This window comes from Bacillus rossius, chromosome 7 (genome assembly GCF_032445375.1).
Source record: "Bacillus rossius redtenbacheri isolate Brsri chromosome 7, Brsri_v3, whole genome shotgun sequence".
In the NCBI taxonomy this organism is placed as follows: Eukaryota; Metazoa; Arthropoda; class Insecta; order Phasmatodea; family Bacillidae; genus Bacillus; species Bacillus rossius.
The window spans coordinates 21847530-21861248 of record NC_086335.1 but is presented as its reverse complement, the minus strand read 5'-3'; the positions used below and the strand labels follow the sequence as shown (position 1 = coordinate 21861248).

General features: G+C 34.8%; 1 protein-coding gene across 6 annotated transcripts in view; it reads right to left on the bottom strand.

Moving 5' to 3' along the window:
- Positions 1–6036: 6036 nt before the first annotated feature.
- LOC134533710 (uncharacterized) overlaps positions 6037–13719 on the bottom strand; it is a 45526-nt gene continuing 37843 nt past the window's right edge. For all 6 annotated transcript variants that reach the window (XM_063371285.1, XM_063371288.1, XM_063371282.1 and 3 more), the window contains exons 11-12: positions 11996–12104; positions 6037–10110 (exon numbers count right to left, since the gene is read on the bottom strand). In XM_063371285.1, coding sequence (XP_063227355.1) covers positions 9823–10110; positions 11996–12104 — 397 coding nt within the window. In that variant the 3' untranslated portion in view covers positions 6037–9822. The remainder of the gene's footprint in view (positions 10111–11995; positions 12105–13719) is intronic.

The following is a 13719-nucleotide window of genomic DNA, read 5'->3' as shown; positions in this document are numbered from 1 at the left end:
ATTAGGTTAGGTTAGTTTAGTTTAGTTTAGGTTAGGTTAGGTTAGGTTAGCATAGATTAGCATATGGATTAGGTTAGGTGAGGTTAGTTTAGTTTAGTTTAGTTTAGGTTAGGTTAGGTTAGTTTAGGTTAGGTAAGGTTAGGTTAGGTTAGCATAGATTAGCATATGGATTAGGTTAGGTGAGGTTAGTTTAGTTTAGTTTAGTTTAGTTTAGTTTAGTTTAGTTTAGGTTAGGTTAGGTTAGGTTAGCATATGGATTAGATGACGATATCAGGTTGGCAACATCGAGGGTTGCAAGGCTAAAGGTCAGGGTCGAATTTCAATGTCAGGGTAAAATTTCAAGGTCAAGGTCAAATTTCAAGGTCAAGGTCAAAGTTCAGGGTCAAAGTCAATATTCAAGGTCAAAGTCAATGTTCAAGGTCAAAGTCAATGTTCAAGGTCAATGTTCAAGGTCAAGGTTAAATGTCAAGGTCAAAGTTAAAGGTCAAGGTCAAAGTCAATGTTCAAGGTCAATGTTCAATGTCAAGGTTAAATGTCAATGTCGAAAGTCAAGGTCAAGTTTCAATGTCAAGGTATAATTTCAAGGTCAAGGTCAATGTTCAAGGTCAAAGTTAAAGGTCAAGGTTGAATTTCAAGGTCAAAGTCAATGTTCAAGGTCGGCTCCTGAATCCTGCGCCTGTCCCAGAACCGGTATTTTTATTTTACTGTAACGGGACATTTTTTCGTGCGTACATGGCTGATGAACGTAACGGGACACTTTTTCATGTGTGCATGGTCGAAGGAAGAGATTAATCCAACATGGGTGATGAAGCGAGGTCTTAAGGTGGCTGGATCGGATCCCCGGATCCCCCTCCGTCCTCCGGTGTCCCAGAACGAACTATATATATCTACTTGCAGCCGACGTTCATCGATTTATTAGACGTCATGTCAAAAAATATTTTTACCATTACAATTTTTAAAGTTAAGTACCGAAAACTGCTAAAAATAGCACTATTTTACACCTTAAAATCCAAATTTTTCGGGGGGATGACCCCCTCTCTAACAAGGGGGGGGCATGCTTCTTGACCCCCCCCCCCCCCCAATACTATATTTCCTCTTTCCTTTACGTTCTTCTCCACTCTCTTTGAATCTTCCACCCATGATCCCTCCTCCCACTATTCGCCCTTTGTTCAACCTGCTTCCCAGCATCCCCCAGCCCCCCTTGTCACTTACTTGTCAACTATAAAAAACTTAACCATTCTCTCTACTTTCCTCCTCCTGTGTTGTGTGTCCCACCCCAGCTCCTTCGTCATCACTGATGGCCTATGCATCTCACCTTTTGCTTCTTCCCTCCTCCTCCACATACCCATCACCCATCTAGCCGCTTTACGTAGCACGCTTTCTAGTACCTTAATTTCTATCCTTAGATATGGGTCCCCAATTGTCGCTGCATATTCAAGCATTGGCCTCGCCAACATTGAATACGCCTTCTCCTTTACTCTCCGTCCTGCCTCCTTCAGTGTCCTAGCAATCAGCCCCAGTCCCCTCCTCCCCTTCAACCTGCTTTCCCCAACCTAGGTCACTCTGTAGGGTTACTCCCAGGTACTGGTGTTCCCCCTACCTCCTGAATCTCTTGCCCCTTCCCACTATATAATTGCTTAACAACCTTTCTTTTCCTTGTGAATCTGACCACATTCGTTTTGTTGATATTTATCCCCATTCCATTTGCCCTCGACCAAACTTCCAGCTTCTCTTTAGAGGTTGGTTTACCATTGCAAAGGTTATGCTTATTTCTAGGATTACAATGCGCAAGCAAAAGCATTACAATCATATTTTGATAAGCTGGTAAAAATATATTAAAATAAATCATGAGATTTAATGCCTTAATCCTCATCCTCGTACAAATATCTTAAGAAGATCTGTTTTTGCCAGAAGAATGAGATGAGGCAAGGAGTTGGTATGTAGTACAGTGAAGACAAGAAAACTGTCTTAAATAGAAGCGTCGCATGACATTAGTATCTGCTGTCTAGGAGGAATCTTCATCCAAAACATTCCCAACACATCAGAGCTTGATAAGTCAGTACATAAATAATGAATTAACAGTCTTTATGTAAGCCATACAGTAGTAACAAACATTCACACAACCTGGAGAAAAATTGGCCAAAAGTGAACTATAGTTTGCAACAAGTATAGAGTTACCTCTTACAATTGATAAACATGTATAAGATTAAAAACTTATATAAGGAAGATGCTAAATAATATGTGAATGTAAATACTTAACTCTTCCAGAAAACAATGCACTATAAACTAGTATAAACCGTACATGACCTTTTTCCTATATTTCACAAACAAGAGATTACAAACCCATCAGCTTTTACATTACTTTTTTTTAATTAAATATAAAAAATGGAGTACATATTTTATGTAAGAGTGAGCAACAGATTTAAAATCTAGGATGGAATCAATTCAAAGTCAGTGAAGAACTTGAGTGTCTAAGACATCTCCGGCTGGGCTAATACAGCTCCAGCTAACATATTGACTGACGGTCTGCTGAATTATTCAGCACGCAGCATCGAGTTGAGAAATCTAATCAAAGAAGAAACCAATCCCCAGAGTAAAGTTTAATTTTTTTCAATTTTTCCTTCAGTACGAACTACTTCTTATTTTCTCTCCAAGAACCTGAACTGCAAACTTTTCAGAAAATCATGTCCTACACAGCAACACCAAAAATATTTTTTATATTAGGATCGGAGAACATAATAAAATAACATCTTCAAGTGGAAGTTATTGATAAGGAGTTGATTGTGCATAAAATTAATACACAGTTGTTTGTGTACCTTAAGTTTAATTAATGTTGGTTAGCGGAACACAAATTAATAATACGTAGGTACATTTACCGGTTTTAAAACATTAAAACACTGCATAATATGAAAAATTACTGATATGTTATGTAACTAACATAGTCAATTTTCCTGTGTTTTCAAGGGTTTAAAGGCATCTTTTCAAATACCTTAGTTTTTCCAGTTTTCCAGAAACACTAATAACTACATATCATTCTGTATCATCTCCAAAAGCATAAGTTATAAAATATGAACAGCAGGACAATTATCCACAACTACCTAAAAATATATATATATATTACTGACTAGTAACTGTAGTATAGTAATGAATAAATTACACAAAGCATTGTAATGTACTCACTAGGAAAAGGTTAGCTAGTTTAACTAACTAGAACGTTGGCAAATAAAAACACTGGTTCTTTGATGATAAATTTTATATGTATTATGGACGGTACAGACACGAAAAACACGTTAAAAAACTCAATTCCGTGAGTGGCACAATAAGTTACATAAATGTACAGACACCATTAACAATGTGGCCAGCTCCCTGGTTTGATAAGGAGTAAATAGCCTTAAACTTAACTATTATTTGTTTATTCAAAGTTTGGTTTTAGAATGTTTTTAATTAGGATTCTTGATAGATGTGAACAGAATTATTGTTGTAATAATTTTGGTTTTAAGTTTACGTTTTGGTTGTTTTAGGATCTTAATTTTTAAAAAGACTTTTAAAACAAATCTTGAAGACATTAACAGGAGTTGGTTACAAAAAGCTGAACTTCACGTGGTATCTGCAGGTCGCACGGGAGTCCCATGCATAGGTAGGTGCGTGCTAAAATGGTGTGTTCGATGCAACCTTGTTGGGTGCACGACTGGCACTTTGAACTGAGGACTCAGAGTTGAGTGCAAGAACGACTAAGCTGTTGGGAGCCGCAAGGCAGCGCGCATGCATGCATGCTAGAGTGGACTTGACCGCTGGATATTCGCGACAGCGAGGCAGAACTTGGTAACTGACCGTGGTGCGAGCAACACGCCCAGCTGTGTGTGTGTGGGTGTGTGCGGTCGCCCACGATGGTTTGGACCACGTCTGTTCAGCCGCACTGGGGTGGTGTGTTTAAACACACATTATTGACGCTTTCGGCGCAAATTTGCGATGAGTGATTTAAAGCTTTCACATTTTAAGCCTTTGAGTGTAAGAGTGCTGCAGAAATTAAGTACGTACCGTCTGTTCATTTTAACTTTTGTGTTGGTTTAATCACTCCAGCAAGTTTGATGTGAGTTGAGAATTCAAAAATTGGAAGTATCTTGCCAGTGGGAAGAGTTTACTGGTAAAAACGTCAGGACGGACTCAAGGATTTATTCCCATCAGAGCAAGTTGGACTAACTTTGATTTCGCCCAAAGTTCTGGACTGGTGGAGTAAAATTGCAAGAAAATTGTGTCTGCCATTTTTTTTTAAAACTGCCCATGAACTTTGATATGCAATTACATACAAACAATAATGGAGGTAGTCACTTTGGTACAATATTTAAGTTTTATTTATTTATTGAAATCATTGTAATGAAAATGCTTATTTCACAAAACAGTTTAGTCTTGATGGAGAGTTGTTTTGTAATGATAAAATTGTTAATATTTTAGGGTTAAGTTTTCCCAAGTGCCAGGTGGCTAGTTTTTAAGCAAATTAGGCATTTTTAGCACTATCCACGTTGTAGGGAATTTCGTTAATTAATTCTTAGAATTTAAATTAACAATAAGATTTTTAGTCATGCTTTTTAGTAACATCGTAGATTTTAGTAATATTGAGATTTTTAAATAGCATTCATCGCCGTTGTCATGTTACTGTACGTATTTGATTTGGATTTTTTGAAAAATTAATTCCCATTGAAGTTGAAAGAATTTACTTTTAATTTAATTTTGTAATTGGCCCAATTCGACAAAGCGTACTTTGGTTTGACACTCTGCTTTTTGAGATTGGTTATTCAATGCCTAGCTTAGATATTTTGGAGAAGTTGAGTTCATGTATAATTAGCATAAATATAAAATTATTTGTAATAAGATCAGCTGGGGGTTTAACTTGTGGAATATCACTGTATAAGAGGAGATTACTCAAAAAATGTCTCCCTCTTCATTTTCTCAGAAGTAAACGTTCATATAAACACAATAATTATAACCAAAGCTAAAATCTTGACGCAACACACACTGTGAGATATTAAAAGTAAAATTGAAGCAGTTCCTAAAATAATTGTGACGTACAAACATACAGAATACTGTCAAATATTGCCTATATTTATTTGACAGTTCAAACCCTCAATTCTGCAAAACTGGAGAGAGAATGTTTATACATCTGTAATGGACTATTTAAGAAAATGTGGCTGCAGTATTTGGTACATTAGTATGTTGTATGTTATATAAGTTATCAAAAAAAATCAGCACAAAATATCTTTACTGTTTTAAGAAACAAATGGCAGATAAATATAGTATTTATAAAAGCATTAAAAATTATAGATTAGGTAGTAGGTTTAGTTTAATTAAAACCAGTTAATGTTCAGCATCTAGCAGCTCATTTTTTAATACTCACATGAAACATTCCTCTAATTCAAGATGTTTTCAGAAATGTATTTTTCTTCTATTGAGCAAACAGTCATAATATTAAATAATGGAACTTTGACAATTAACTATTCAATGTTATTTAAATATTTTTCTTTAATTTCATTAAATATAAATTATTAAAAAACCTACAATCTTAGCAATGATTGAAGTAAATAATTAATACGTACTGAACTGCTAGATGCCAAATACCCTTAACTAGAATATTAAATTATTAAATACAATAATAAATTATTAAATACAATACCTAAATTTTAGGTTAAAAAAAAAGTAAAAACTAACTCAGAAACCATTTTAGTTACATATGAACTATATTGATGATGAAAAAATTTCTAATGAAACCAAACATTTTTCCCAAATATTCAAAATATGAAATATGTCTAACTACGTATGTACAATGAAATTGTCAATCTTTTACTAATTTAAAACAAAAATGTAATGCAGTACATACTTTTAAGAGCTAGACAGTATTTGCTTTGATTTACTTTCAAACTAATGCATAAGATTAAGTTCATCCAGAATTAAAACAAATATTCTGTACCTGAGCTGTACATATTAACAAAAGTGCATTTAATAAAGACAGATCCACAAAATGCATGGAAATACAAATATAAATGTTAATTAAAAAGTTATAATTGCTGCAGCAATAATACAACACAATTTTGCACGCTACTGAAATGTAGTATTGTCATAATTTTACTTAACTATGTCAATAACATGCACAATTTTTTAAAAATATATTTACAGCAGTAGCATACCAAGTTACATACTATTTAACTTGCTTAAAACCTCAGATAAATAAGGATACACTGATGCTTGTCAGTTTGCATGTCTACAATAGTAGAAAAATATAGAAACCAAAACGAAATATTTTCAGAGAGTAGATTGTGCCGAACATGTTCCATGGTGATTAAACCTATCATCTACTACTTAACTTTGTCAGAACAGAGAACAATTTAAATAAAACTAGCTCTGTTTACGTTGTTTTAATCATAAGATGTCAATAAATAACACAATAACTTTATTTTATTTCCTTGGAACAAACAAAAAAATGAATCTCACTCACATATTAGGTATTACGATATAGGTTGACTTCCGGAAAATTTTTATATTATTTTTCCTTTCATGGTCAAGAGACCCCAAAACCACTGTCAACTCAAAAGTTATATATGTACCTATGTATGATTTTCAAAAAGCTTTCCCCATTTCTACCCTTTTGGTTGGATAATGCCCATTAACAAATTCGACCAAGATTTTCCAGTTCTAGATTTTATATATGTTTGAAAAAGTGATTTGTCAAAAATTCCGGCAGTTATCATGTCCACAAAATTGTGATACATGTATTTTTTTTGTCTTATATAATTTTTTTATAAGACCAGCCATTTTGAATCGGGTGGAATAAACAGGGGTTGAAAAACAAACAAAAAAAATTATAACTCCCTTAATAGACACAATATCAAATCCGTTAATTGTTTGTAAACCTTATAAATACTATCAAAACTTTTGTCTGAAATAATTTTTGACACAACCAACTATTGCTGCAAGGTGTTGATAAAGAGGCATTAAAATACTAAAAGAAATGTATAATTCCCTTAGTAGGCAAACCATCAAATCCATTCACATTGTTTGTAAATCTTATATGTAATTTTTACCTAAAACTTTTGTCTGAAACAATTTTTGATAATACAAACCATTACTGCAAGGGGTAGAAAAACCTGGGATGAAAATAAGAAAATACACCAAACTTTCCTTCCATGTACTCTATTGAATAAATGTTGGTTTTTGTATAACTTTTTAAATACTGCTGAAAACTTTTACCATTACCATTACCATTACCATTACTGCAAGGGGTGAAAATAAAAAGGGTATAATTAGAATCAAGTTAGCAGTTATTACTTTTTTTTAATAGATATACTATCAAATCCATTATAATTTATTGTAAAACTCCTAAACTTTATCTAAAACCTTAAGACTGAAGCAATTTTAGATTAAACAAACTACACCAATCCCTCACTTAGCACGTCTTCAGATTGAGCAAATTCATTTAGTGTGATGTTAAATTTACTGACCCAATCTTGAATAGCACGTCTGTAAATTTCTGTAAGCACAAAATCGCCCCAGGCAAAAAAAATGTCAGGCATGACGCCACGACATCTGCTTCAACTCGGTAAACAACAGATGTGCCGTGGCATACAGTTAGCCATACGAGGCGAGAAGAGATGCACGCGAAGGTCTGACTATGCTATCAGCTGTTGTACAAACATCAGCTATGGCAAGTTAAATTGTGGCTATGGAGTGTAAAGGACCAAATGTTTTTACGTCCGCGCGTATGCTGCCAATCCGTACCGTTGTTGCCAGGCCACAGACCGGGCCGTGATGCTCAATTAGCCAGTGGCAGGGAACTCGCACAAACACAAGCAATGCATGCCATTCATCTGCCAGTAACTACATGCGTAAGCACCTGGAATCATAGTGGAATCATGGCTTCCAAGTGAGAGCATATTGCATAGTGTTCAAGTATTTGAGACAAAACTATAACTATAAGTATTACAGCATGCAGAATGTCATTAAGGCCACATTTATGTTGGTCACACTTTACTTTTAAGCAAGTCAACTGTGCATACAATTGTATGAGATAAGGACTCTATCAAACGTTTATATAAGTTAGATGCTGTTGTACTAGCGCGAATATATTTGACGTAGATACCAGAACAGAAATGAACAGATGATTCACATGGAAAAGGTTGTTAAAAGAATGGTGCCATGAAAAAAAATCATGTGCCTGCCAGGATTGATGTGAACTAAGCAATGATACATGAATAAGTTCTTAAATTTTTTAAAAATTAAAATGTAATTATCCGGACAGTAATATCGGTTTCACTGCCAGTAAAGGATGGTTTGGAAAGTTGACAGAAAGGTACACGACGTGAGTTAAAGTTCACGAACGGGCGGGCAAGTCAACCAGCCGACTGACGATAGTACATAACCACCTATCTCATGTTATGCAGTGTCGTATTTGTCATACAAATTATTTGATGGTAGGCTTATAAAGATAAATGGTGTGACATGTTTATTGTTGAGTGTTATTCTACGCATTTATATTACGTAAAGAATATTTCTGGAACACATTAAATAAATTAGCCTTGCTATTTATCGAGACCAATCTTTCAGAATACGTGATTTCAGATAACACAAACATTTTTAGGAACACATTAGTTGTGCTAAGTGAGGGATTGGTGTATTACCAAAAAAATTACCATTGAAAAAATTAAAACTTTCTTAGTATCAAATTCATCAGAATTTATTTTTAACCATCTTAATATTACCTTAAACCTGTCAAAATAAAATATTTATATGACCACATATTAGTGCAACGGATAAAAACTTGTGTTTTAAGGTTAAAAATAATTTTATAACTAACTACCATTAAGACAATGCATTGTGTTAATAACATTCAAAATATTATCGCTGCATATAATATGAGAACATTTTTAATCAATCTTTTTTTGAATATTGGCGAAAATAGAGAATGTTATGCAGGTACATTAAGTTTTTAAAATGTTCCAGGAGTTTATAGAAGTTTCCAAAACGTTTCCAGAAGAAATAGTTACGTTGAATTCTACCTACGCATTTAGGTTGCACCAAAAGGGATTTTATTTATTTGCAATGATACAGATTTATGGTGTGTCAGCATTTAATATGGGAATGTTAAGCAAGTTTGAAAAGCTTTAGTCACTGCTCATCTTACATGACAGATCGTCCTATGTGTTTACAAATACCGGGTGAACCGATTTCTGAACTTTTTCAAAACATTTAAACAAAATTTTCTAACTATTTTTTATACATCAAAATATATATATACATATTATATATATATATAACATGAACAAATGTAATACCAAATAGGTATACTATTCACATGAATGTATAGGTTTTTCAATTAGCAAGCTAAAACCTTTTTCTACGTACACCTCTAGATAAGGGAAAATAAAATCTTTGTCATACAGAGATCTTACGTATCTGAAGCTCACTACATAAGTTTTGCTTCAAAATCACAAAACTAAAAAAGGATGTTAAACAACAAATGATCACAAAAAATTAAAAAAAAAAAAAATAATTGTGTTGAAATTTCTTGATAAAATAGAAGTCTTTACACAGAAGTCTTAACAAAAAAATCATTTGATCAACCTACTTTAATATAAGACATTCTATTTCTTTTTTTTTTCCAAGTGAACTTCGGTATTAATAAAGTTTTCGGAAAAATAAATTCCACTTGTCATCATTCGGTACAAACAACAATAAGAAAATAATACAAATTGTACAAAAGTACAATGGAATGTAGAACAACATTTCCCTTGCTTGATATGTGTGGGGCTGTATAACAGAGTGTTTGAACGGCGCTCAGGGCAGCACGGTGTCGAGGTAGCGGACGACCTCGGCGTCGCAGCCCTCCAGCTCGGCTCCGCGCAGGGCGGCCCGCGCCGCCCCGGGACCGGGCCGGGTCCCCGCCAGGCCGCGGAACACCAGCAGCTTCTCCTCCAGCGAGAGGGCCAGCACGCGCAGGTACAGCAGCAGGCTCTGGTCGCACGGCTGCCTCGCGGCCACCTGCTCCAGCGAGGACAGCAGCCGGCCCGCGTACGCCCGCCCGAACAGCCGCCCGTCCCTCGCGCTCAGGATCGTCACTCGGTTCTGGCACACGGGCAAATCCACAAGTGTTGTCCAAGGGAAGAGCCTTGCTGCCCTGCACCAAGTCTTCGGAAAGCCAAGAGAGCAAATACTGGCAAATTTTCGCAACTGAAAACCACCAGCCTTGAGGAGGTCAATTAACTCTCTTTGCAATGAGATAGCCTCAGGTGCATTGGGTGCTCCAGTTACAACATTATCAACATACGTGTCTTTTAGGAGGACTGATGATGCCACCAACCACACGCCTCTCTCTTCTGGGAGGGCTGTCCGAAGTCTGAATACCCCCTCCACGATAACATCGGGGGAATATATACTCAACTCTAAAAGAAAATACTGTACTGTGTATAAAAGAAACAAAATAAGTAAAACTGTTCTGAAGTTTCTCGAGGGAGCCTTGCCCAACGAGTGTGACGACTGGACACACGGTGATTGGTCGTAGCGACACTTTTACCGTACCACTTTAGTCTACACCCCAGACACTAGCAATGGCCAATAATAGGTCAGCTGCGGTCCCCCACGTTATTTATCTCGGCCAATGGCTTAGGTTTTCAGCATCTTCAACCAATGGAAATGCCTACTTGTTGCAATAAAACTAGGCTCAGAAGGAAAGAGACCTAAGCGATATTGGGGCCAAAATACCAAGCGCGCCACAAGATCGTGTAGACCAGTGTGTCGTATCAACACTTGACCGTACTTAAGAACGGCCGCAATTTTTGTTCTCACGCCTGAAGGAGCGCCAACTCCCTGCCAGCGCAGCCGTTCACAGCTGTAAAATAAACTCGTCTTTGTGAAGAAAATAACCAACCAAACTGCATGAAACTTTTACGTTCTGTTTCTTAAGGTACATGGTCTCCCATGATTAATTTTGCAATGCTTTATTCACAAAAATACGGCAGTAAAAAAAAATAATACCTCGCAAAGCGTTTTTGAGTTTTGTAAGGTGATTTCTTAAACTTTCTTTATTGAATATATCGGTTTTTCTAATTACTTTAGGTTGATAGTGTAAGTGTACAATATGTGCAGAAAGGGTCTAATATAAAATGTACGTTTACCAAACATTGTTACACATAGTCATATTTTAACAATCGTCTTGTATATTTTTATGTTTTTGAGTTTCCGCTGCGCTCTCACACGTGGCACAACAGAGCGCTGCTCCCAGCTAACGCAGCCGTATGCAGCAGTGAAATAAACTTGTCATTGTGCAGAAACTAACACTTTGTATAGTATAACACTATTATAACCTGTTTCTTAATGTATTAAGTCTTCAGTACTTAAACAATTAACATTTCAGCCGTTATAATACGATATAACATGTAAAATGTATGGCAATGCCTCTGCAGGAGAAAAGAAAAATGTAAGTAACAAATTTAAATCAAATTAATGTAATTTGTTCAATTTTACAATTTGTAGATGTGAAATACATATTATACATACCATGCACAGAAACGTTATTGCTTAAAGATGCCACATTTATTGCTCATAAAAAATATTGAGTTTGAAACTGCGTGTATTACAAATAATTGAATACCTTTTCTACAGTTAGCACATATGTGAATAAAAAAAATACAAATATTTAAGCTACAACTACGAAAAAATTGTTACTTATCAATTTAATTTCTAGTTGAATATGTCGTTAGTTTTTGAATCTGAATGTCATTGGTTTTGATATACCAAAATGTATTTTTAGAGGAAAGAATTTAAACTATGCAAGGAATAAATCAAATATGCTAAAACAAAAAAGCTAACTTGCTATAACACTGTTAGTAGGTTGTAGGTCCCGGTCAAAGGAAAAAGTTTTAAATTTCCGTAAAATAAGTAAAAAATAATTTTCTTATGCGACAGTAAAACTGCCAATATGAGTCTACACTGTCAGGAGTTGCACATTTACCTTCTCTTGGTGTCCCACCATGTCGTACACAGACAACCTCTCTGGTACACACAGGCCAATCAGCTGATACTCTGTGATGTGTGAGGCAACTAATATGCCACAGTGCCATCTGCAACATTTTCACCAATGGCCAAACGGTAAGTATAAATTACAATACGGTATTAGTTTGTTACAGAATTTCTCATTTCAATATGACTAACGTCACTTATTCTCACTGATTTCACAGTTAAAGGCAGAATAGTGTCTCTGGGGAAAAAAACATGTAACAACATCCACATTTTTCCATGAATAGTCATGTTTGCTACAGAAATAGAATCTTAGAATTCCCTGACTTTTCCCTGTTTTGCAGAAATTTAAAAGAAAAATTCCCTGACTTTCGTATGAAGTACATACCATAAATATTAACGTGCATATGATTAAATGTAATATAAAAATTTCAACATGAGGTAAAATAAAGTTTTTTTATTGTGTTATTTTGACGGCAGAATTGCGAATGTGTTTTTTTTCCTTCGACATGGCTGGTGAGAGCTCTTCGGCCCATATTGCTGAGTTGAATAATTTTGTAGCACAAAGTGCAGTACGCAGAATTTATGTTTTTAGCAGAGGGTTTGATATGCTGAAACTGACTCCTTGAGCCAATTCTCCTTAAAAGTAGTTTTCTTCGACATCTCTAAGCTAAAAAAAAGTACATACCTATTAATATTATCAGGTTAGGTTAAAAAATTATTGTTTATGAATTCTTAAAAAAATATTACTACACAAATACAAAAACTATTACAAATTCACACCTAGCAATATAACGGGCCTACTTAGAGAATTACAATAGCAGCATTACAACATGCAATACTCTTACATTCTTACAATGTTAACTAATGATTCTGGGGAAAAACATGTTCAGTTATGCATATTTTTTATACACAATGTGTCACGCAACAGAACTCATGGATTATAACGGTTGAAAAAAAAAAGTACTTAAATAAAATAGTTAGAAAAAATGCAAAAACATAACCGCACACAAAAGCCACGTGTTTTCGTATCAGCTTGGTAGTTTTCAAAATAAGAATTGGTATTGCTTCTATATCAAAATACACTTTATTTTCTTATGATCACATCAAAAAGTAACTTCACCTGAAACAACGCCTTTAAATTCACGTACGTAATAAGATTTGTACTCATCTTATTCCACGTAAAAATAGCCTTCAAAAGATAAACGACGCCATGCCTGTTCTGTTTGTACTCATCTTATTCCACGTAAAAATAGCCTTCAAAAGATAAACGACGCCATGCCTGTTCTGTAGTTCACTGCATGGAACGGAACAAAACACTAGTTCATGCAATAAAAAAACTACTCTAATATACACAAATTTGAAAATTCTTAATGAGATGGATTATACTCAACAAAACTAAAAAAAAATACTGTAAAAAATTTCTAAGTTTAAATCCCTCCTATGCAACTGTCATAATTTTTATTTGTTGCATTTAATATGAAATTTTGTTGTTCTTTGTATTATCATAATACAGCAAAACCCCTTATTTGCACTTTTCATGGGGACAAAGTAAAAAAGTGTAAAAAGCGGGAAAGTGTAAATAAAGGGAAAAGTATAAAAAGGAGTACAGTTTACCTTATTTAGAATTTTTTTCCTTTTGTTTAATAGCACATACTACAATGCAGGTACAAACACACTAACAACAAATTTTACTTTAGTATTTAATCAATTATTAAT